The sequence below is a fragment of the Ambystoma mexicanum genome, chromosome 2p (assembly GCF_040938575.1).
Source record: "Ambystoma mexicanum isolate Mex_15411 chromosome 2p, UKY_AmexF1_1, whole genome shotgun sequence".
NCBI classification, from domain to species: domain Eukaryota; kingdom Metazoa; phylum Chordata; class Amphibia; order Caudata; family Ambystomatidae; genus Ambystoma; species Ambystoma mexicanum.
In genome coordinates, this window is record NC_090923.1 from 1,463,230,240 (window position 1) to 1,463,256,548 (window position 26,309).

General features: G+C 44.8%; 1 protein-coding gene across 1 annotated transcript in view; it reads left to right on the top strand.

Annotated features, from left to right (window-relative positions):
* The window catches only part of UBN1 (ubinuclein 1), a 2,005,314-nt gene that overhangs the window by 696,435 nt on the left and 1,282,570 nt on the right, over positions 1 to 26,309 (top strand). The window contains exon 6 of the mRNA XM_069646040.1: positions 24,843 to 24,946. Coding sequence (XP_069502141.1) covers positions 24,843 to 24,946 — 104 coding nt within the window. The remainder of the gene's footprint in view (positions 1 to 24,842; positions 24,947 to 26,309) is intronic.

Sequence of the window (26,309 nt, forward strand, 5' to 3'; positions counted from 1 at the left end):
TAATGACTGTGGAAATGCGCACTCTAAACAGTCTCTAGTCCGTGCGCGGAAACAGCAAGAGCAATGAAGTCAAAGGTCTTCATAAAGTAAAAAGAACTCCAGATGGAAACAGGTTCGGCAACAAGCAGGTGTTAATCTTTACAAGACGAGAGGCTGAAGAAGTCCAAAGTAGCAGTCCGGGTCGTAGCAGTTCTAAATGCGGTTAATAGCCGATAAGCAAAGGAAATACGTTATTCAAAGCATGAGCCGTAACTGTGGAATGGATGGAATAAGGAACAAGGCAAATACAGTCCAGGGACAAACAACGGCTTGGCATCAATAGGCACGTATATCCGGTAGGCAAGAACAAACAAAAGCTACTGCACAAATCAGAAGCACCGGAGTCACGAATGAATGAAGGCTAAGTACTCTTGGTCACGTGATTGCTCCGTGCACTTCTCCCTGGACGGAGCGTGTGACGCTACGTTTGCAGGGGATGCAAACGTTTCCATAGCAATTTCCACCTTTCCATAAACCGTGATCGTCCTTTACTGATATTCCGAAATTGGCCTCGTGAAAACAGTTGTGTGGAGTGTAACAGAGCGCCACGGGCAAGTACTCCTAGAGCAAGGGTATCTGCCTATGTTCTTTGTAGACACATCAACAGATTGTTGCAATGCGGGTGTACCGGACCCTGACACAGTGACAGTCCAGGTCAGGTATTCTGCTGGCGATCCATGAGAAAATAATCAGTACCTTCCAAAATGGCTACCAAGTCGGGACATCGATCCTGAACTAAGATGGCCACCAGACCTTTTTCTGGCAAAAACCTGTATAAAAGACACAGCAAGAATTCGGATCAGTGTCTTGGAAACTTCAACATCCGCTGATGCCTGCATATTTCCTAACTAGGTATTTAGATCTGTGTCATCGCGAAGCACTGTGTGTTCTTTTCTCTTTTCATGTTCATATTCTGATTTCATATCAAGGACATCCTTTTGTTGTCCCTGAGGAATTTGATGGTTCATGTGAGGACTCTATGACAAAAGGTACTTACTTGGGGTTAGGGCAACTTCTGTCTTATCCTTCTGCCCCATATGATCACAACTGTATCCTTCTTTCACCACTTGCAGCTCCCAGTCCAGTTATCCAGTCGAACACCAGAGTCTCATTGTTACGCTGCCTCTGTCCTGGGGGACAGTATTAGAGTGGTGTGCTGTTAACATTATGCTGGTCTCGTCCTCAAAAGGGGAGGGGGGTTTGTTGGCATTGTCTGCTTGGCTCCCAGAGAACACTTGCCGTCCAAAACTGTCAGTCCTAAGCTGACAGAGAACCAATCAGGGAGGAGTATCTGCACTGCCCGCAGAGTTTATTTCTGCCGCAGTGCACACTAAGAGGGATGCTCAGAGAGACGCTCAGTGGGATGCTCAGAGAGATGGAATACCAGATGTGGCCTCACGCCTGGAGGTCAGCACTGGGAGAGGGCAATGTGGCCCAGAGCCAGACATGTTGTCGCACCCGGAGGTCCGTGCCAGGAGAGTGCAATGCAGCCCGCAGGTGAGCAATCAGAGCAGTGCAGAGCGGGAGCAGAGTGGCTCTGCGAGCCGAGGCAGAGCCAGAAGAGGAGCCGTCCATGAACTCCTGCACTGAGGGAGCAGAAGCTGGAATGAGAAGCCCACAGAGTCCAGTTGAGGAGTCGTGTAAGCAGCTGTTGCGATTTGACGAGGGGCAGTCTGCCTGAATCACTCTCCCATGGAGGACCGCCTGACATACACAGGTATGAAGTGGCTACCGAGGAACGAGAGCAAGGCGGCAATGCCAGAGAAGGCAATTACAGTGTGGGGGAGAAATCTAAAAGCCCCACATTAGTGAGAGCAACCAGAAGCCCTGGAATGGGGAAGAAACAGAGAAGTACCAGATTGGAGAGACAAACCGAAGGAAACTTTGGTGTGGGAAATAAATAGAGAAGCCCCAGAGTTGGGAGAGCAACCGACCAAGGCCCTGTGTTGGTGGCGAAACAGAAAAGCCCCAGATTGGGAAGAGAATCCAAAGGAAGTCCTGGTGTGGGGAAAGAAGCAGCAAGAAAAGAGACATAGAGAAGCCCGGTGTGGATGAAAGGACCAAGAGGCTCATAGTGGGAAAAGAGATGGAGAGAAACCCTGGTGTGGGGAAGAAAACTGAGGAGCCCAGAGTGGGAACTAAGCAAGAGTGAACCCCAGAGTTGGGGAGGAAGAGATGGAAAGAACCTCAACTGTGGGAAAGGGAAATTCAAAAGTCTCCTGGAAGGAAGAAGTACTGTGAGGCACATGGGTTTCAAGGAGAACCAGAGACATGGCTCAATCCCCAGGATGGCACTCCCATTCTACATGAACTGTATGGACTTGTACTTTGAACATAGGCACGACTGATAAAGAGACACAAACATGTGTGTGTGGGAGAACTGGGGTGGGGGGGGCACGGAAGGGAGCAGCCATCCCTTTCCCTAGAGCAAGGCCCAAAGTGTGCCTTGGTTGTTTTGTTTGTTTGTATTTTCTTTTGAGTGCTACAGAGAGAAAGTAGGTTCAAATAGGTTTTATGGACAGAGGACTTAATTTTATGTTTGACCATCTTGACACTCTGAAAAACACACCTTTGGACCTCCATTTGTACAGAGTGGTGCTTTGGGAAAGGTAAGGGCTTTTGAATTACAACAGAAAATTAACACTTTTGAAAATCATGGCTCCTTGACCTATTCCTGATTCTGACCTACCACAGGACCTAATTGAGAATGTGCTCTGTGAAGAACTGAAAAGTGCTTTTTAGCGATAACCTGTGTAAGGCACAATGCAACTGCACATATGCGACCGGAATTCGTCATGGGGGTGGGGCACCAATGCCCCTCGGTTTGAATCGGCAGACCAGAAGTAATCATATGATGTCATAGCCAGAAATGGAACTAACGATGGACTTTGTGGGAATGAATTTGTTTATTGTTTTGACTGGAGGTGGGATAAATGTGCCAGGAGGCTTAGTGATCTGTTCTCGTACGTTCTTAAGTTTCCATTCTGTCAGGTGACCAGTGACCTTGGATATGAAGGTAAGTGATAGTGACCAGTGATATAAAGGTAAGGGGTCTGGAGGGTGGGTCGGGTTAGGGCAGTCAGTTCCCGTTAGGTGTAGGATGGTGTTTTGGCTTGGCTTACAAGACAAAATGTAAACATGCCTTTGTTTGTCATCGCACTAAATTGTTGTGTGAGCCTGGTTTCTCTGACAGCACTATTAATGGTTACTTTGATAACTATAAGCCTATATGGTTTCTAATTATTCAGTGCATGGAGGAACCTTATAATCTGTCTTCGATCCATAGAACTTAATAAAAGGCATCTTTTGCTTTATTATAGCGCTATAGATATAGTGCCATAGAAGGGAATGGTGTTTTTGTTTTTATTAGGCTTGTGTTTTCTTGGAACCAGGTTGACTGGTAGGTGTGGAAACCCAGACTTTTGAGTGGGGTTTATGATGTTATTTTATTTTTATTTTAGGTTTCGACTTCAGTAAATCCTTTGTTCTTTTGTTTATTTTTTGTTTGGTATTATTCAATAAAGTTTACATTGAAAAAAGATCCACTGTGCATGTAATAAATGTGTTTAAAATGTCATGCCATTATTACAAGATGTGAACGGACTGCACAACATTTCATGGTGCTGTGAAGTTGTTGATGAAACCCACAAATTGAAGAACCAAAACTGTAAATTGCTGGATGGACTGAAGATGAGGGACTTAGTAGTTATCTTTTCTCAATCATCCATCACGACGATCTTTGAAGAAAAAAAGTGGTGGTGTTGTCGCTGCTGCGATGTAGGCATGTTGGATAAGTGAGCAAGAGGCTCTCTTTTATGGTCAGCTATATACTTTTTTTCAAAAGTATAAGGATATGCTCAGAATATATCCCTTTGTTTTCCATGAATTTTTTCAGACTAACAAGCAGGAAATGTGTCTGTCATCCTTGTTTCTGAATCTTTCTTCAAATGCTGAAAGGGCTCAGCATTACCGGGCCAATCACAGGGTTCGAAATGAGTGGGAGTTGGGAGCTATTTTGCTCCTGTAGCGGTCCTAGAAGAGCCTGGCTAACTTTTCTCCAACAGCTATCAGGAGCCACGTTTGGCCCCCCAAGCCAACAGGTGCCACACAAATATACATATCTCAATATTAGTAGGGATGACAAACCCGGCAACCGACCAGGCTATTCAGCCCTACTGGCGCCCGCACTTGGGAGGACCAGACTCCAGCTCTCCTAGAGCCCACCACGATACTCAATTGGCCTTCAAAAAGACTTAGGTTGAAACGCACGTCGGCTGTTTGCACTCAATTATGTTGATTAATTGGCAATAATTGCCACATTGATACTGTTTTGGTTCTGGTAAACCAACAAAAATAAAAAAATCACATGCACCAATAACCCCTTGACCACACAGATCCATAGGTTTGTCATCCCCACCAATTTTTCAACCAATCGGGAACCCTGGAGTTGGTCCCCAGACAAACCATGATCCAGGCTACAGGCTGAATCTGAAATCACCAATAGGAGGTGCGCAGGGGATAGGAAGTCCCGACACCGACAACTCCAACCAACGTATATCTCAATATTAACTATGTGTCTTGGAATTGGCTAAAGGGTTCATTATTATACCTCTAGAAGACATGTAACGCAAATGGTCATATGTACTGTACACAAAGTTATAGTTTCATCTCATTTGGAAGTTAGATTTGTTGTCTACTATGCATTAGCACCTCATTATGCAGCAGGGAGAAAGAGTGAGCAGCAGAGATAGTAACAGATTAATATAGTAACAGATGTAGTGGCAGAGTTATAATGTTGCTGCAAAGATCGGTAAAGACTAAATGAGAGGAAGCAGCAAGATGGAAGAACTGATAGAAAATAAATGTAACAGAAATAAAAGGGAAAGCAATTTTAAGGGAATGTGAAAAGGGAATACATGCAAACATTACAAACAGCAGTAGTGTGCAAGACATAAAAACAAAGCAATCGAAGGAGGGGTTCAAGGCGTGTGGATGCAACAGTTTGGATAAAAAAGTAAGTTCAGCCATCATTTAGGTACTCCATTCACGAGACTGGACTTTAATAGCTACTGGGTCACGTTAAGTAACTCCTGTACAGAGGATTATTCTGACACCCAGGTGCTACTACCAGCTCCTACTATATGAATTCCAGTTTTGACCCATGCAATTAGAAATTTGGTTATGCCCTTCCCAGGACCTTTGGCCTACTGTTATCTTTTGTGACCAGTGGTGGCTACTCTTTGGGCAGACCTGCATCTAAGGCATATTTTGGATGGTTGGGTGGGTCACATGCATTTCAAAATTCTATGCAAAAGCTAGAATATTTCTTTATAAGAGGAGCCAGCACATGCTGTGAAGCTGTCACTGTTTATTTAATTTTGCATGGTCATTTCTTTATTGATATTATTTGTTGGACGGTGACATGTTTGACACCCCCCTGTTTTGTACACTCTGTTTCATGGATGTTAGCTCCAGCTCAGACGCTCAGGTTGAACAAGCATTTCTAAAAAACCTATTTTGTTGGCTGCAGTAATATATAATCTGTTTCTTACCTGTGGGATGTATTTACCCATGCATCCGAGCCCTACCTCAAAACTGTGCAGTACTGACATGAAAACATCATGATGGCCAGAGCTTCCCAGAAAATGCACAGGGAAAAGCAGGAAGAATAGGCTGCCACCCATTTTTGCCGATGTTATGGGCACAGAAGGACACTGCCTAAAACCACCATTGGACTACCCACACAGTAGTCTGAAACCATTGGGAATGGCAATGCTGATTGCCAAAAGCAAACCCATAACTGTTGGGAATTCATTTTCTTAAATCCCAAAAAGGGGTGCAGTACCAGTACTCACCACTATCCAAAAGCCGGCGTTTTAAAACCACCAGATTTTGTAGAAAACTGAATAAATGAACCCAAAGCAAGCCAAAGAAAGACTTACTGAGAGGTGGATCCAATGTAAAGTTATATCCTGAAGTGACTTGAAGGTGTATAACAAGACTGGCTGACCTGTGGATTTCAGCAGTTTAAGTAAATTTGGACTGAAAGACACTACAAATCTAAATGTTCAAACTGACTGAGTGACCTACTTTTGAGTGTCACATAGGTTGAAATTGTTTAAATGTCATAGTTTTAAACTTAGAATCAGCATTCTAGCTGCATATGTAAAAATGTTTAGTTTTATTTGAATGCAGGAACTGGGGAACAAAAAGTGACATTTTATCTGAAACTTGGCTTAAGGAACTGAATTCTGCCTGGCAACTACCCCCATCAGGAGTGAAACTTGAGTCACAGCTGTGTTCCCAGGCCTAGCTGCCCTTTTGCTGCTCACACCAAAAGGGATATGACACTTCCCTGATTGAATTACCTGGGCTCTGCAGGAAATTGAACAAAGCCCTGTCCTGACTCAGGCAAATGTTTTATTGGCGGGAGTCGTAAATGGAGCTTCCTCTTGGCAGAAGCTGGGAGGGGCAGGGTCTCTGAGCTTGCCAGAAACTGGAAAGACTGGTTTCTGTACCATGTGACATGAAAAGACACACCTCTATAGCCAGAATATGGTTTTAGAAAAAGATGAATAACTCATAGAGCGGACTTGTGAAAATTATTTAAATGACACCATAATTCTTGTGATTTTTCTGCCCACATTTTAAGACGTGCTAGGACCCGGTGGTATGTTCAGGGGGGTTTTAGCGGAAAAGAGGATATTACTCAAAATGTGTGCATGTGAAAAATCTGACACTTCATCAACTAATGTCCATACTCCTTGCGCACATGTGTGTAAATTTGGGTCAATGTCCGGAATTGCAAAATCAGTTAAAAAGTGCAAAATATTGCCATTTCTGAATGCAAGCTCCCAGGAAGAGCAGAGTTTGAACAGGAGATACCTCCTGTGATATGTGAGGGGTGCATATGATTTTAAAACAATATGTACCTCTGCAAATATGTATTTGTTTCAAATTTAGATTTGTGTGTAAGTTGACAGGAGGAGTGGACTCTCTGCAAGGCTGTAAAATGACATCACTCTGACACAACTTAGCTCCCCCAATCAAGTGAGAAATGGAAGTTTGACCAATTAGAAGCTGAGAGAGAGGTAGGGTCAGTGATGCTAGAACACACCCACATTCTAAACACATAAAAGCAGAGAGACAGGACAGATAGGGACCTTCAAATCCATTTGCAGCTGGAAGCTCTGCCGGGAAAATCCATACCTTACCTCCATCAAACCTCCAGAGAGCCAACCTAGAGACTTCAATCTATCCAGAACTAGAGACCCAGACCAGACCAGCAGAGTAGAGCTGACCTGTTAGCAGAACCAGAGAGAGCTGACCCAGATCACTGTGAAGTGCAGAGACCAGAGGCGAGTCCAAAACCTGACCAGATCCGTGGCGAGGCCCATTTCACTCAAGAATATAGTGTGAGTACCTAGAAAACTGTGCAGAACCAATCTCTTAGTTAAAATAATATAATCCAAGCTATTTTAATCTAAGTAGAACTGCCTCCTAACTGTCACCTGTCATTTGTAAAGCTGTCACCTGTCATTCTAGCTGCAAAATCTGTCACTTGTCTTTTTGAACTTTAAAATTTCAATCTGAAAAACGACCTTTATTCAATCGCTCATATCTCCGCGACCGTTTGTGTTAGAGACTTGCAGTAACTTTCATCTGGAAGCTGAGATCCTAGGCTTTCCTAGGACCCCAAAACGATAGTGATAGTCCTTGTAGTTCCTCTGTAATCGCGCCAGACGCATCCGCGAATTTTGCCGCGATTTGAAAATTTCTCCACTTGCAAAAAGATAGCTGCTTTTGCTTTCCTCTGAAAAAAAATCGTTTGCCTCATAAAAACTATCCCTGCATCACTGCTAGAGTGAGCCTGAGCTAATATTAACTTGATTTCACTCACCCTGAACCTCTAAAGGGAATTAAAAGCATTTTAGCATATTTTTTTCTTCATTTCCAGCACATTTAAAAGCATTTTGCCTGTGTTTTCAACTTCTGTAGTCTAAGTTGCTGGGGTGAACTCAATCACGTTTGATTGCATTTCTGAGAACTGTGTGCTTCCTTCCATTTCCTTGCATTGCATAAAAGGGGGGGGGGAATTGCCAGAGAAAAGTGATTACATTGTTTTGTTGAAATCATATTGAGTATTTTCTATACTGCATTTCATTCATTCAACCTTGCATTTCCTTGAACCCTATAAAACATTCTCTTCCACATTATTCTTCTGTCCCTATTTACCAGTGTGCTATCTTATCCATTTCATGTCAACTCCTTAGTGATTATAAAGAAGTGTGCTAGTGCCAGATTCTCCGTTGTTAATCTTTATCATACCAGATTAAGTGTGATATCCAATTATTAATTTATTATAAAGCGTGATATAATATATATTGTTTAAGTTATCAAATAAACCTTTTAACTTGCAAAACAGAACTACTTCTTGGCTCAGTGGGGTCAGGAGGATTCCAAGAGAGGGGTGTTATATAGGGGTAGTCATCCAGAACGCATGAACTGGACATAAAGATATATCAATAAGGGTTTTCATTCAGTATTATAGACTAGGCGTTGACTTAGCTGTAGTGTTGAATTGAATCCTCTTACATACCTGATTCCTTCTTCAAAGTTTTTGCATGTGGGTGTAGTAAGATGGACACATGTAGCTTTAAGTAAAGGCTACTCTAGTGACCTTTTCACTACTAGGCCTCAGACCTTCATTCTCCAGACAAGCAGTCCAACCCACTTCTATATTTTTTTCTGGTGTAACAAAGAGGGAAAAAAAGAGGAGCAGGGAGGGGAGGCGTGGCCTGGAGCGCCAGCGATGCAGCTGCTTCCCTGAGGGCCTCCGCCCGAGACCCGCGGCATTTAGCATTTAATCAACCCCTCGCGAACGGATCGATTCGACCGATGGAGCTATGGCAAGCTGATATGCTGGGGCACTCGCCGATGTGCAGTAAGGCTCCATTATTCGCCGATTAAACACTGAAATGGATCGAATTCCCCCGCACTCGCAGTCCGGCAGCAACGTTTTCAAGATGGCGGACGGGACCTGCTGAGGAGGTGGAGGTGGAGCCGTGAGGAGAGATTCCTCGCCCTGTCGCTGGCGAAGATTTCCAGGGTACTGACGCGGACGGAGCCGTGAAAACGGAGGGCTCCCCTCTCCGTGGCTCACCAGCGAGCAGCGTCGGAGCCAGATCCGAACCAAGGACTGGAGGAACTGCGACATCCGAGAGCGGCGACAAAAGAGAGGTGAGCCCATCCCCCATAAGCATCGGCCCTGCGGAGTGAGCAAAGCGCTCGGCCCCCCGAGGCGCTCACTAATTGAGGGCCCTGAGGCCTTGCTCTAGACTCGGCCCAACGGGGATGAATCACCTGAGTCCCTGATAAGTAGCTGAATTCCAGCTTCCCCTCCCCCAACACCATTCCAGCTACGACAGAGGAACCCGGACACGCGGCCATAGAAGCCTGAACCTCGATCCTCTGCTGGCCCAGCCACCTAACGAATTCCTGGGGCGCCCCTGCCCACCGTCACCCTGATATCCCGGATCTCAGCCCGGTGTAGAGCCTGAAACAGCAGCTCCCCGGCGGGCAGTCCCCTACCCTTTGCGACCCATCCTGAAAAGGAAACCCAGGGTCATTGTACTGGCAAGATGTCGAAGCCCGCCAAAACACCCAAGTCCTCGGACATTTCCACCATGCTCCTAGCACCGGATAAGGCAAAGAAGCCGGACCTTCCCCCTAGGCTCACCCCACAGAAGGCCCCGGAAGAACAAGCTAAGCTGGCCACCAAAGATGACATTGTGGCCTTGATGCGGGACATCAAAGCTGAGTTTAGATCCTGTATGACCGAGCTCACCACACGTCTAGAACAGAGAGACCAACGACTCACAGGAGCCGAACAGAGGCTAGGAGAAGTCGAGGACTTAACCCAGAGCCATGATGCAACGCTAATAGAAATGCGACGCGAGATCCAAGCGCTCCAGACTAGAAGCGAAGTGCTTGAATTTAAGCAGGAGGACTTGGAGAATAGGGCACAACGGAATAACCTGCGCATCCGAGGGGTCCCGTCGTCTGTTCAAGACAAAGAACTACCAGAATATATAAGCAATTTTTTCCAGGCCATTCTCCCGCTCACAGACAAAGCTCAACTCGTCCTGGACCGAACCCACAGATTGCGCCCGAGGCGAGGAGTTGACTCAGATGGCCCCCTGGATGTAATCACCAGAGTCCATTCCTACTCCACCAAAGAGGCCATCTCAGCGATAAGCCGCACCAAGGACGAGCTCTCATTCATGGGTACCCCACTTCAGATATTCCAGGATCTCTCTCTGATAACCCTTCAGAAAAGAAGAGCCCTCAAGCCCTTGACCCTGTTCCTCCAAAGCCAGCAGATCCACTACCGATGGCTGTTCCCTTCCACTCTCCAATTCACATACCAGGGAACCCTGCGCAAAATCAGGCATCTTGAGGACGCGAAATCCATCTTGCATCCAAACTCCCCGGAGGCCTCGCTCTCCTCCAGTCCTCATCTCCCGCCAGAAGAGCCAGACCAATCACCCCAAAGACAGCAACAACAATCCTGGTCTAAAGCACAGAGACGCCGGAAGATACAATGATCCAGTCATACCCCTCTATCATGATCTAGCCGATCCCGAAACTAAAGCAGAACATAACTATGCCGCGGGCCCCGAGCGGCCCACACCCCACTCCGAGGAGTATGTCACCAACTCACCCTTGGAGGCGAACCAAGTCCAATGGTTCTACCCCGGCCCTGTTGGCGGGGAAAACAGTTTTGGCCCTGATGGCCGTGGAGAAGGCCGCACAGAAAACCCAGGCCCCCCACACACTTATGTTCACCCTCCCGTTTCAGTTTGCCCACCCATTGGAGAGGTTATAAAACAAGACCACCAGAGAACCGCATTGTCATCAAGCTCTTGGATGATGCCTGAAACTCATGACTCCCCCCACAGGGCCCACCCAAGCCGTCGAGGAAAGGCCACGATGACCCTCAACCACACCTGAAAGTGAAGTTCCTAACCCTCAACGTCAGAGGCTTAAACGGGCCGCAGAAGAGGAAATCTATGCTACGGCATCTACAGAACGAAGAGGCCTCAGTCGTATTCCTTCAAGAAACTCACCTGATTCCAGCAGATTTCATTAGGCTCCGCGACAGACAATTCCCGTTACAATTCCTGGCATCGAACGGCACCAAAAAAGGTGGAGCAGCTTTACTTATCGCTAAGACACTTAGACCACAAATTTTAGACACTTTGCTTTGCCCAGATGGCCGCTTTGTAGCAATTAAATGCCGGATCTACGGCCAGCTATACTCCCTTATCTCGATCTACGCCCGAATGATAAACAGGAAGAGTTTTACTCAGCTCTGGAAGATGCCCTCCGACCATTCGTGGAGGGTCAAACGATAATAGGGGGAGACTTCAACGGAGCCTCTGACCCAATCAAAGATAAATCTCACCCCCCTGCTCGTAAAGACTTGAGTGTGGCAACATCTCTGCTTAAACTTTTCCGCTCCTTGGATGTGGTCGACACATGGAGAGTCTTACACCCAGAGGCCCGCGACTACTCATTCTATTCTTATGTACACAGAACTTACTCTCGCATCGACCTGCTACTGGCTTACCCCCAAGTCCTGGCTTACACCGATGAGGTGACCATAGGTCCCAGAATCTTATTGAATCATGCCGCGGTCATGCTAACATTGAGAGCCCATGACCCAAATCCGCTCCGAAAACGCAAGTGGTCCCTATACAACCCGATCTTGAATGACATGTCATTAAGGGATGTGGTAGCGAAGGCCATCAAAGACTACTTCAAAGAAAATAAGAGCGAGGACACTTCACCGGCCAACACGTGGGACGCAATGAAAGCGGTTGTGAGAGGGGTCCTAATCTCCCAAGGAGCGGCCTATCCCAAAAAGAAGCGCCAGACTCGCCAGATCTTACAGGAGGACGTAGAGAGAGCAGAAGCTATATGTAAAGCAAAAAACTGGACGCCCAGAACCCATTGAGCCCTGCAGATAGCTCGAAAGAAGCTAGAAGCACATTACGCTGAGGACACGGCTCAGATTCTTGCCAGAATTAAGCAGAGCTACTACGCTAAAGGGAACAAGGCCAACACATTTCTGGTGGAAAAACTGGCAAAGACTAGAAAGAGAAATTCTATCCTAGGCCTCCACGATTCCCAGGGCAGAGTCCAGTTCGCAGAGGGAGACAAGCAACACATTGCAGTCACTCACTTCACAGACACAATGACAGCCTCCCCGAGATCATCGGAAGAACAGCTCTCGTACCTCCGAGACGCAGCGCTTCCCCGGATCGCCCCTACGGTGCAAGACGGGCTGGAGACCCCGATCACGAGCGAAGAGGTCGACAAAGTCATCAAAAAAATCAAACCAAGGGCCTCGGGTCCAGACGGATTCTCGACCCGCTTTTACAAAGTCTTTCGCTCGCAGCTGGTGACACCCCTCACATCGCTCTTTAACTTTTTCGCTACCTCAGGGTCCATCACCTCATCCATGCAGGAATCGATCACGGTTCTCGTCCTGAAACCGGGAAAAGACCCCAGAGACATCACAGCGTATAGACCTATCTCTCTACTAAACCTGGACGCTAACATTTACTCAAAGGTCTTGGCCAACCGATTAGCGAGAGTGCTCCCGGACATCATCGACCGAGACCAGACAGGATTCGTACTGAATAGATCCGCTGCAGACAACATCCACAGGGTCCTAAACCTGGTCGAAGTCACTCAACGAGATGCACGTAAATTGGCTGTGCTAGCTTTAGAAGCCTTTGACAAAGTAGATTGGTCATTCATCCGATTCACCCTAGAGTCCTTTCACTTTGGACCCACATTTCAGAAACTCGTCTTAGCGAACTACCAATCACCGAAGACCTTGCTCCGCGTTAACAGCTTCCTATCTAACCCGATCCCCTTATCATGTGGCACCAGACAAGGATGCCCCTTGTCTCCCCTGCTCTTCGCCCTGGTTATGGAGCCACTGGCCCAAAGGATCCGACTGGACCCCAGAATCAAAGGCCTCCAAGTAGGCCCCACTCAACATAAAATAGCACTATATGCGGTTGATGTGTTATTAACCATATCGGACACCACCCAATCGCTGAGGTCCTCCCTGGCAGAAATTCATCGCTTTGGTAAAATTTCAGGATTCGCGATAAACTTCACGAAATCATCGGCCCTGGAGGTGAGACTGGAGCCGGAAGATAAGGATTCTTTCAGAACCCTCTGCCCGATCCAGCTCCATCCCCTACCTAGGAGTACAGATCACAGCCCGACCGGAGGATAGCTACCAAGCGAACTTTCAACCACTGTTCAAGACATTGGATGAGGACCTCACTCGCTGGCTCTCGCAGGAGATCTCACTACTGGGCCGCATAGCAGCATGTAAAATGAACCCCCTTCCACGCCTGCTTTACACCTGTTGGGCCATTCCAGTTTTGATCCCACAGTCCCCACTATTGCGCCTCCAAAGGAAGGTACTACGCTTCATCTGGAAAGGTAAAAAGTCAAGGATCCCGCTCAAGACAATGCTGAGCAATCCGAACTTGGGAGGCCTAGGAGTCCCAGACCTCCAGAAATACCAGATCGCAGCCCAGCTGGCTTACACTGTGGGCTGGACGATAACCTTGAACAGACCTAGATGGGTTGAGATTGAACAATCCCACTTACCCCTCCCTCTCTGCTTCCTCCTGCACCATTCCCCCGTCCTCCGAAGAACGTGGCCGAACATCCTCTCTTCCACTAGGCAGACTGTAAAAGCTTGGGAATGGACTCGTAAACAGAAGGGAATCCCTAGAGGCCTAGGCCCAGCTTCCCCGGTATTTCATAACCCAGCGTTCTCCCCAGGAACCCACCTAGTGAACTCTAAGAACTGGATCACCGGCGGCCTCAGCTCCCTAAGCCAGCTCTTTGAGAGGAATCAACCACTCACCTTTGAACCATGCAAAAACACCTTTGACCTGGCGGAAACAGACAGATTCACATACGTGCAACTGAGGCATTGGTGTTCCCATCCAACAACGCGCGAGGCAGCGACCCGAGATCTAGACCCTACAGAGCTGACAATCCCAGATCCCCCACACCGAGGGCGCATCTCAGCGATGTACAAGCTGTTGCAGACGAATCTCCTGGTCGCTAGAGCAACCTACATGAACCAATGAGAAACAGACCTAGGACACCCAATAGAAGACCAGGTCTGGTCAGACATTTGGTCTCGCACGCGGGCCTCCTCCTTCTGCATCACTAATCGGGAGTGTGCCCATAAACTACTTCTAAGATGGTACTACCCGCCACTTAAACTATACCATATCAACCCAGCCTTGGACCCTCGATGCTGGCGTCGATGCGGCCTACAGGGATCGTTCATCCATATGTGGTGGTCCTGCCCAGTGGTTGCAAACTTCTGGGCCCAATGCATCGCCACCATAGCAGACATAACTGGGATAAAGCTGCCCTTGGAGCCAGAATCAATCCTACTAGGTGCCCCGCTTCCAGGCATATACCCAAGGTCGGGTAGAAGTGCCACCCTCCTCACTCACCTCCTCCTGGCCGCTAAAATCACAGTGGCACGAACCTGGAAATCGCTGGAGGGACCCCTGCTGATCCTATGGTGGCTGAAACTTTGGGACATCTTTGTCGCAAAAAAGATCACGGCGGCAAACAGAGGCCTCCTTCACCGCTTTATGAACATCTGGTCCCCTCTAATAGACTATGACCAGAGCTATCCAGCACTAACTTTTAAGCCACGAGCGGTAGCAAACGCTCTGACGGCAAGGAGCACGGAGATGATACAACAGACCGAAGAGCAAGATTTGGACGTTAACTAAGGGGGGACGGGAATGGGGTTAATTATGGGGGAGGAGATGATTAATGAGCTGCACAAAGTGTGATGAAAGAATATGTTGTAATGTACTTTTCTCTGGTGTGTCGATCAAAAATAAACATGTTTAAAAAATAAAAGAGGTGCAGGGAAGTGTGCAAACTTTGTGGCTGGAGTCTTCAGCCTCGCATGCACCTCATGCTCCATTTCTAATATGACTTTGGTAGGCAAGGAACGGTGCTGGGAGGACATTTCAGATGTCTGATGAGGGTTCACTACGGACTAAGAGTACAAGAGTCATTACGGGGAGTAGGTTGTTTGCTATACACAATACTGGATGTGCGTTTCAGAGCCAATACATAATTTGTCCAAGTATTCCTGAAAGATATTTGTGGCATGATCTTCCTTGGAGGTTGCAAAACAGATTTACCTGCTTGAAATAATACTTGGGAATCTGCTGATGCACACAACTGAAATGGCTGTGGACAAGTAAATTAAAGTTACAGCTGTGACTGATGTACTCTTAAATCCTCAACCCCTTCAGAAATCCAGTCCAAATGTCAACCATCAAAAGTGAGAACTAAAAATGAGAATGCAGTAGGCTGAACTGACAGAAATTCCACATCCCAAAATGTTGCTCTGTTACTATAAACTTGAACTGTTAAAAGAGCATTCCATTGTTTATGATAAAGAATCAGGTAAAGAATCAATGGTTCTACCCGCTGAATGGTCAATTCATTATATCCCTTCCAGATGTGGGGAGTGGGGTATTCCTGTCGCCTAGCCCCTTTGTTATTGAATCATTCTCCAAAAGAGTGACGGTTTTATTCTCATTTTTATGATTGGAAGACCTAAATTTCATGGTCTATTCTTTTTTTTTTAAAGGCACTAATCAGTATAAGGATTTCCATTTTCTTTTATTTTTAATTAGAAGATAATATACTTTAATGGGTTTTACATTCATTTTAAGGTATTGACTTTTTCATGTTGCAATTTTCTATAATGGTCCACTTGCAGGAGTTGAACTTTGGGTTAATTTAAGTATAGCTTAAAAATGTTAAAATTGACATCTGGGTAGTGTGAGACAGGCATGGTATCAAGAGAGATGACACAGACAACAGATATATATTTCTAAACAAAGCTTTATTAATGATCAGGATGGTGTAAAGAAACCAAAAGTCTGCTTGTGTCAAAACCTATGCTTGTCCTCACAACTACAACAAAATCTAGTGGGGAAATGTTCTCAACGAAATATAAGTGTTCACAGTTCAATGTAGTTCCAAAGTAACTTTGTTTCAAGGAGGTATGCTCACGTTATGAAGTTACCTTCTGTAGGTTCACTGGCATTACAGTTTGCATCAAAAGAAGGTCTTGGGTTTCACTTCCCCAAGTTTAAATGTACAACTCTGTGATCTTGGGACTCCCTGCCCCGAGATAAACACTCTCCCGTTCTTTGGTTCTCAGGGTTCCCTTCCCCAAGATTTACACTGAACAGTTAACTTGCTTCCTCTGTTTACAAGTTCATAAGAGAATACATGGTTTGTTTGATCCATCCTTTGGTTAGTTTCACCCAGGATACACACTTCTTTGCTGCATTTCCAGGATGTAGTCATTTCTGGTCTAGGCGCAGTTGTCAGACCACACGGTCCAACCATCCCAGGTCACGCAACCATACATTTCCCCAAAACCGTTGTTCAGTCTTTTGTGGGATTAAGCAACACCATTCATGCAGTTCGGTATTCAATAAATGCAGTTTTCACTTGTGTGCGCTTAAGCAGTAACTTTGAGACAGTTTGGTATTCATTAAATGTAGTTTTCACTACTTCCATGGACCATTACCAATTCCGAGGTCCCTGGAAACACTCTGGCATTCCAAGTGTCTCTCAACACTTACCGGGTCTCTGTAGCTCTGTTCGACGCTTCTCCCCAAGCGGGAAAACCAACCTGTCCATTCACTGGCTACTCCATTCAGCACACGCCGTCCTTCGGGTTTGGCTCTGCATCTGCTCCCTAGCAGCGCCTGGTGTATGCCTTCCCTCACAGAGGCTCCCAGTCCTGCGCAGTCACCTCTGCAAGACTCTCTGGATCTTCTTCGATGTGTCAGAATCTCGGCTTTTCGCTCCTCAGCACAGCAATTCTTCGGTTTTCTTTTCCTTCTGCAACTGCACCTTGCATGTGCTTCTGGATTCCAACTTCTATACTCTCCTCTATTACTGACAGGCTGCAGGTGATATGAGGTATCCTTAATTGCTTGACCCTGCTTGAGTCTATTAGTGTGACATGCCTGATCTTCATTGCCACATGCCTTCCGGCCACACTCTTCTTCGTCTCAGTACCAGAGTGGTGTTTATAATAGGAGATCTGCACTACTGCTAGTTGCCTCTTCTTTTCACAGTACTTAAAGGGAAAACTATAGGGGAGAATGGGATAAGATTGGCAATAGCCCATAAAGGCTAAGGGAGGGGAGGGGAGATCAATATCAGGAAAGAGGGGATAACATGTCTCGCCTTCGGGTAATCTTTCTCCAATCCCCAAGGACCTTCCACTCAGGTGATCCTCCCTCGCTTGTCCACCCCCAGGGTTGGGATCCAAAAGCGATGGCCCTTTCCTGGCCACCTGAACAGAAGATCCGTGGGTAGTAGATGGGAGAGTACCTTTAGGTTTCTCACATACCCTTCTCCAATGCGTGATGGACCTAGGAGCTTCACAGGACAATCTCGAGAGGTAGTCAACATTCCCTTGTTCCCGACCTCTCTGATGTTCTACTGAGAAGCAATATGGTTGAAGATCCAGAAGCCATTGCATAACTCTAGTGGTGTATTTCTTTCTCTGGCTGATCCAGACTAGTGGACAATGATCAGTAACTAGCATGAATTTTCATCCCAGTAGATAATATTTAAGATTGACGATGGCCCATTTTATTGTTAGAGCTTCTAATTCGATGACTGAATTGTTCCTCTCCATAGGAAACAGTTTTCGACTGATATATAATATTGGATGTTGAAGTCGGTCATGATCTTGAGCTAGAACTACAACTAATCCTGTCAGAGAGGCATCCGTTTGAAGAATGAATTGTTTGGAGAAGTCTGCTACCTTTAAGAGGGGACTTTGACATAAGACTTGTTTCAGAGTGTTATAACAAAGGTCATCTTCTGCATCCCATTTGATCTTCTGAAGCTCTGCATTTTTCTGTTTATCGGTCAATTTTCCAGTTTTACTAAAGAAATTTGTAATGAACCGCCTGTAATAGCCTATTAACTCCAAAAAGGTTAAATCTTTCTTGTTTTTCGGTATGGGAGTTTCAAGGACTGCTCAAACATTTTCCTGTTGGGGTTGGACCCTACCATTGCCTACAAAGAACCCCGGGTACTGAACAGCTGATTGAGCTAGCTTACATTTCTTAGGGTTAGCTGTTAATCTGGCCTTCCTTAAGGCTTCCATAACGATGTACACATGAAATAGATGGTCCTCCCTTGTGTGGCTATGAATCACAATATCATCGACATATGCCCCACAAATTTCAGAATAGATTGTAGGATTTTATCCATTAGCCTCTGAAATGTCGCTGGAGCTCCATGGAGACCAAATGGTAAAACCTTAAAATGAAACAGTCCTATGGGAGTGGCAAAAGCAGTTTCATCCTTGTCAGGTCCAAACAGTGGAACCTGCCAATAACCCTTGGTAAGATGTAAAGTTTATAAATATACAGCATTACCTAGTTTTTCTATCAAACCATTGATGGGTGGCAGAAATGGTATTTACAAATCTATACAGAACATCCAACTACCATCGGATTTTGCCACCAACATGATGGGGGAGGACCAGGGACTAGTTGAAGGTTCGATGATATTCACCTTCAACATCTCTTCTACCTCTTTAATAATAATCTCTTTGTGTGATTCTGGTAACGTGTAGGGCCTCAAATGAATCACCTTGCCTGCTGGAGTGCGAATATGCCGATATATGTTCTTCACCCTTCCTGGCTCCTCTCGGAACACATCTGGGAATTGATCTATTAAATCTAAAAGATCTTGTGTTTCAGTATTTGTGAGACATGGGGGAATTAGAGCAGTGTTTTCTACTTCACTAGGTACTAAACAGGACATTATAATGGCATTAGATTCAAAAGGGTTATCTTTCCATTCTTTTAAAAGATTTATATGATAAACCTGTGTTTTCAGTCGGCAGTCTGGTTGGAAGATCTTGTAATTACAGGGTCCCATCTGGTCAACTTCCTCAAAGGGTCCATGCCATTTAGAGACTAGTTTGTTGTAAGATGTATGTAACAACACTAGTACTTTCTGTCCAATGGAGAAGGACTGTAATGAGACTTTCTGATTGTAAGAAGTCTTCTGTTGTTCTTGGGCTTTAACCATATGGGATTGTACAAGTGATCAGACTGCTGCCATAATTTCTTTGAGCCTGGCCACAGTTTGGGAATTGGTATAGAGGCGTCTTCTCTCTCTTTCCATTTTTCCCTGAGTATATATAATACATCTCAGGGCTGCCTCCCATGAAGCAATTCAAAAGGGGAAATCCCAGTAGAAGTCTGAGGTGTTTTCCGAATTGCGACTAATGCCCATGGAATCATTTGGTCCCAGATGTTCCCCATCCTGACCCACCAACTTTCGTAGCATGGTTTTAAGAGTTTTATTAAACCTTTCTGCAAGACCATCCGTCTGAGGATGATAGATGGATGTTCACAGTGTGGTGATCTGTAACAACTCCTTAACCCACCCATAATTGTGTTCATGAAATTAGAGCCCTGGTCTGTTAATATCTCTTTAGGAAACCCAACTCGAGAAAAGAAGGGGAGTAGATGTTTTAAGATTTGTTGGCTGGTTTAAGTATTGAGAGAGAAAGCGTCTGGACACCAAGTGGCATAGTCTATGATCAATAAATGTATTTGTTACCTGACTTTGAAGCTTCAAGGGGACCTACAATATCCATCCCAATCCTTGAAAATTGGATCTCTATAATGGGCAATCGATTTAACGGAGTCGGTGGTTGTATATAATTACTTACCTTTTGACAGATATCACATGCTTGGATAACGTTCTTAATATCTGCATGAATTCCTGGCCAATAAAATGTTGTACTGACATGTATTTGAGTTGTTAAGTGGGAATTAGCTACTTCAAGAACTACTTGTTTATGGCTCCTGGCAATAACCAGCTGGATTCTTATTACCCCATCTACATTTACATCTCCTCTATCAAACAGCCTCTGTCTTAAAAAAAGAAAGGTCCACCTTTTCCTCTGCCTTCAGGTTCTGGTACTACCTGAAGAAAGGCCTCAGATAACAAAGAGTCATTTCTTAGAGTGAAAGCCAAGTCAGGAAGGGTGTCAGGTTTTTTTTCCCGAACCTTGGAAGAGGAGGAGGTTTTAGGGGCTTCATCTGACTCTCCGAAACCTAGACTACCTCTCTGTCTCCCCTTTCACACTCTCTTCTTTAAGTTTGTGAAGGGTTACCTTTTCGAGTATCCCTTAAACAATTTGATCCCCTTGTTGAATCTAAAATATCTCCTTCCCATGATTCTGCAATATCTCTTTTATATCTCCTCTGAAATCTGTGTCAGTTGCCCTACCCAGGACATCTATCCGAATTTCCAGGCAAGTCCTGACTTGAGTGCTAATCGAATATAAGTCCCAGGGGGTAGTATTAAGAGCACATCTGTAGGTATCGGTCTTCTTCCCCTGGAGGAATGGTCTCCTGTCTACTCCTACAAATGTCGAATCCTACAGATCATGTTATGGCTACTGTAGTATCTGAAGCTCTGTCACTCAATTTCTCATACTTTAGGATGCCCCAAACTGTTTTGGTTGAGCTGCATCCTATTTCTGACACCATATGTGAGACAGGCATGGTATCAAGAGAGATGGCACAGAGAACAGATACATATTTCTAAACAAAGCTTTATCAATGATCAGGATGGTGTAACGCCTAACTTACCCTATGCTATGGTGGGATGTTGCCTGCCTAAAGAAATCTAAGGAAAGTCTGTGTCTATAAGTCCAAACCAAAGGTCTGTCTGTGTCAAAACCTATGCTTGTCCTCACAACTACAACAAAATCTAGTGGGGAAATATTCTCAACCAAATATAAGTGTTCAAGTTCAATATAGTTCCATTGTAACTTTGTTTCAAGGAGGTTTGATCACGTTATGAAGTTACCTTCTGTAGGTTCACTGGCATCACAGTTCGCAGCAAAAGTAGCGCATGGGTTTCACTTCCCCAAGTTCAAATGTAATTAAGTTAACACAACACTGAGATCTTGGGACTCGCTTCCCCACGATAAACACTCTCCAGATGTTTAGTTCTCAGGGTTCCCTTCCCCAAGATTGACACTGAACAGTTAGCTTGTGTTCTCTGTTCACAAGTTCATCAGAGAATACCTTGTTCAACAAAAGAGGACATATCATCTGCTATCAGAAAATTGAAAAACTCTCGAGCGGCCGGCCCGGATGGTCTTTCTAATGTCACTTTAAAAGCCAATAATGAACATTGGACAACCTTCATTTACCATCTATTCCAGGCGATAGCTATTACAAAGCAAATCCCTGAAACTTGGAACTCGGCCATCATAGTTCCTATTTTTAAAAAGGGTTGCCGAGAAGATCCGGCGAATTATCGCCCAATTGCTCTCTTAGACATCTTGGGTAAGATTTTTGCGTCCTTCTTACAACAGAAATTGGCAAAGTGGGCTCTTAGATCAGGACACTCTGACATAAGACAGTCAGGTTTTACAAAAGGCGTGGGAACTGAGGTAAATTTAACCATACTGAACCTATTGAAATTAAAAGCACTTCAAGAAGGAAAAAATCTGTATATTGCATTTATTGACATGAAACAAGCGTTTGATTCTCTTGACCGCACGAAATTGTGGAAAAAACTGATCACCTGGTCATGTCCGCTTGATTTATTGTACCCCACTATGGCACTCCATAATGAAACCTCAATTCGAGTGCGAATCAACGAGGCTGGTGAACTCACTGAGAAAATAAGTACGAATAAGGGAGTAAAACAGGGGTGCCCCCTAGCTGCCTTACTATTCAAACTATTTATAGCCGATATGTCTGAAGCGTTCTCTCAGCTGCGATGCTTCCCCCCAAATATCGACAGTAACAGTATCAGTTGGACAATTTACGCCGATGATATTGTCCTAATGGACGCAACCCCAATTGGTCTTCAGAGACTCCTACTAGCATTAGAACAATATTTGAGTGACAACTCGCTACAAATTAATGTAGAGAAAACTAAGATCATGGCGATTGGAAATTCATCCAAAAGACTAATTAAGAACTTTAGATGGAAACTTGACGCAGTACAGCTACATCTTGTGCAATCTGTTCGTTACTTAGGCATCCTTTTTAACACCTCAATCAGAGAACATGATTGGATGTCTGATCTCAAACAACGTATGTTGACTTTTGCACTACAAGGGGCCAAGCTCCATGCTGAATATGGGAAATTTACTTTAAAACCAGTACTAACCTTTTATACTCAAAAGGTGATCCCTTCAATCACTTTTGGAGCTGAGGCCAGCTGGAATCTTGACTATCATTTGTGGCCGACTCTGGAAGGTATATTTTGGAGACGCATTCTTAAGCTTCCAAAAAGTACCTCAATGATTTCCATAAGACATGAACTTGGAATCGAATCAATGTACAACATAGTTGTCTGGAAATCGTTGGCCTTGTTACGGAAAATGACAATGACAGATCAAGCTCCGGCTTATCAAATCTTTGCAAATGCAACCAAACAAAAATCTTGCAGTATTATGGTATCGTGGTGCAGTGTTCTAAAAACGATTTTGGACTGTGCAGACATAAAATGGGAAACATTGATAGCAACTCCCCAACTAGCGAAACAGAAACTAAGAAAGTGGAATTGGATCCAAAACTTAGAACATAGGAATCTTCTGTCTTCATCGATTGACCTAGGACCATCAACAAATCGTCTAGACCAATTACCCAAATATCTCCAAAAATTTCCTGCGAGAAAATATCGTAATCAATTTATGAGATTACGGTTGAATGTGATTGCAACCAAGGAGATCCAATGGCGCCGAAGAGGTACTACTACTACTATTGACATCAAGAATAACCTCTGTAGGTTCTGTGGAAACTCAGTTGAATCTTTAAAACACCTGATCATTGAGTGTTCCAATTTATCACAGCAACGAACTCGCTATCTTGGGTCTTTCGCTCCAGCCGATGAAGATATGGATAGATGGTGGTTTTGGATCCTATCTGGATCAAATGTCTCGCTGACATGTGCAGTGTGTGAGTTTGTGGAAAATATTTTGACTGAGGATTCGCTTTAATCGGAAACATGCTGGGAATGCGTAGAAGTATTCATTCATTCATTTATTTACTTATTAAGTGTTCATTTGCTCATCTACTTCATATTCCTGCGAATTCATAGAATGTGCTGTTTCGTTTTGGTTGTTTGGTTGTCTGATTATCTTGACTTGTTGTATCTTTATGTGAAAATTGGATTCTTATTGTAATTGAAGTTTACTTATAAACTAATTGTTACAATTAAAATAAAATAATAAAAAAAAAAAAAAAAAATATATGCAGATTTCACTTGTGTGCGCTTAAGCAGTAACTTTCAGGCAGTTTGTTATTCAATAAATGTAGTTCTCACTACTTCCGTGGAACGTTACCAAATTACAAGGTCCTTGGAAACTCTCCGGCATTCCTAGTGTCTCTCGACACTTACCGGGCCTCTGTAGCTCCGTTCAGCAGCTCCTCCCCGAGCGGGAAACCAACTTGTCAGTTCTCCAGGTACTCCATTCAGCACATGCCGGCCTTTGTGCTTGGCTCTGCCTCTGCTCCCTAGCACTGCCTGCTGTACACCTTCCCTCACAGGGGCTCACAGTCCTGCACAGTCACCTCGGCAAGACTCTCGGGAACTTCGTCGGCGTGTCACGTCTTGACTTATCACTCCTCAGCACGGCAATTCTTTTGGTTCTCTTTTCCTTCTGCATTTGCACATCCCATGTGCTTCCGGATTCCAACTTTTATACTCTCCTCTAATACTAACAGGCTGCAGGTGAAATGAGGTATTGTCAATTGCCTGACCCTCCTTGAGTCTATTAGTGTGACATGCCTGATCTTCATTGCCACATGCCTTCAGACCACTCGTCTTTGTCTCAGTACCAGCGTGGTGTTTATAATAGGAGATCTGCGCTACTGCTAGTTGCCTCTTCTTTTTCTCAGTACTTAAGGGAAAAACTAAAGGGGAGACTGGGATAAGATTGGCAATAGCCCATAAAGGCTAAGGGAGGGGAGGGTAGATCAATATCAGGAAATGGGGATACCATGTCTCGCCTTCGGGTACCCTCTTTCCAATCCCAAGGACCCACCACTCAGGTGATCCTCCCTCGCTTGTCCACCGCCAGGGTTGGGATGCAAAAGCAATGGCCCTTACCTGGTCGCCTGAACAGATGATCCATGGGTAATAGATGAGAGCGTACCTTCAGGTTTCTCACAGTAGTCATACTGTAGCCTTGTTGTTTTGTGAAGTCTCCTTTTGGGAGGTTAAATACTGAATGTGCAAATGCCCTCACATTTCTAGAAATCACAAACCAAGGCATCATCGTTGTAGAAGTCTCTGTATACTTGTAGCTGGGGAAAGATGGAGTGAAGTGATTGGAGCTATGTGGAAGTGGTAGGGTGGAGCCTAGATGTACTGCTGCCAAGCATATTATGGTTTTTAAATATTTAGGTGCTATGCACGACATCTGGTATTTTACACTGGGTGGATATCTGATGCAGATGATAGAAGAGGCTCGGACCGAGTTACAGTAGTTACTACAGTGGGTAACCCTTACTTTGTGAATTTTCTATATGTGGGATGAATTCTCCTAATATCTCTTACATGCTTCAAGTAATTTTAGGGAGGATTTCCCTCCTCTCTTATTACTCTCTGTTTACAATTCACAGAAACGGAAGATGCAAGATCGTCGTGAAAATCTCAATAAAAGGAGGAAAGAAGATTTACTCAAGAAGGAGAAGATATCAAAGAAATTCAAGTGCCCCAAAACTGAGTAAGAGGATGTAAATATTATATGGGGAATTGACTGTTACCCTTTAGATACAGAGAAAGAAATGGACAGTACAATAGAGGTAGGAGGTTTGCACTGGCAGCAAAGAATGGGACTTGAAGGCTGCAGCAGCAAGTAAGTGAGAGGTTGTGACAGCAAGACAGAGAAGGCAATCTTGCCAGCAGAAGGCTTAGAATGGCAGTATAAAAAGAGATACTGATATCGGGAAAGTAAAGCTATGACTGCAGGAGAGGTGGAAGAGCTCTGACGGCACACAAAAGAAAGTAACACACTGATAGAAGGGTGCATTAGCAAGGGATTCATGCAGGAAAAGGGAGACAGAAAGGGTCTGCTAGCAGGCGAGGCATGAAAGTTGTTCTAGGAGGAGAGATGGAGAAACCATGTAGCATTGCAAAGAGATGTAGAGTCAGAGACTGTGATTGATGAGGCTGAAAAAAGAATTAAGATAATGTAATCTTTCCTTGGTACCGAATGCAGTGACTATCCTATTTTGGCCAGTACGTGTATAAACATTTACTGTATTGGGCATTGGTTGTCTGCCATTGTAGCTGATTTAAACAGGGAACTTTGGGCGCCATAGCGCCCCACAACAGACCTTTGTTAGTCATTGTTATGCCTGCTAACTTCTCAAACAGTTTTCATTTAAAAGTTTAAAGTACTTCTATCTTTATTGTTGCTGATCTGTATTGTCTGCAATGAGATTGGCACAAACCATGTTGAAACATAAAGCTAGGTCCCCAGTTGTTTTTTTTTTATATACATTTCTTTATTGAAGTTTTTCACATAGAAATTAAACCGTACAGAATGCTTACAACAAATCCCTTCCCGTCCGACTTCTTTTACTTCCTCCCTCACCCTTGATTCCCCATAACTTTTCTCCCTTCTTCCCTCCGCTCCCAACCTCCGTGCCACCAGTCCTCGACTCCACATCTCTCATTGTCTGTAGGTTGCTGCAGACAGTTGTGTGTTGGCCCTTGCGCTTCCCTCCCCTCGGTCACTGTTTATTGAGACTGAGTTTTGTAATGACACGCTGGACAGGTGGTAAAGGGTTTTCAAAACCAAGGTTTGTCTTTATTGACTAATAAGGAAACAGAAAATAAAGGATAGTTTCTCCTTAAATGTAGTCCAAAATTGTCTTAGGTCTAGGGCTTCTCCTGGGATATGGTAGGAACCTGGAACTAGTCCTTGTAAACCCACCGCAGGCCTGGTGCTCCTTCCTCGTCTTCGTATCTGTTCTGAAAAAGAAGGGAGAAGATTCCATTAGTCCCTTCTTGCTGTTGTCTTTATATAGGGGCTGGAGTCGCATAGACCAATCAGGGATCACCTTACCAGGAAATCTAGATAA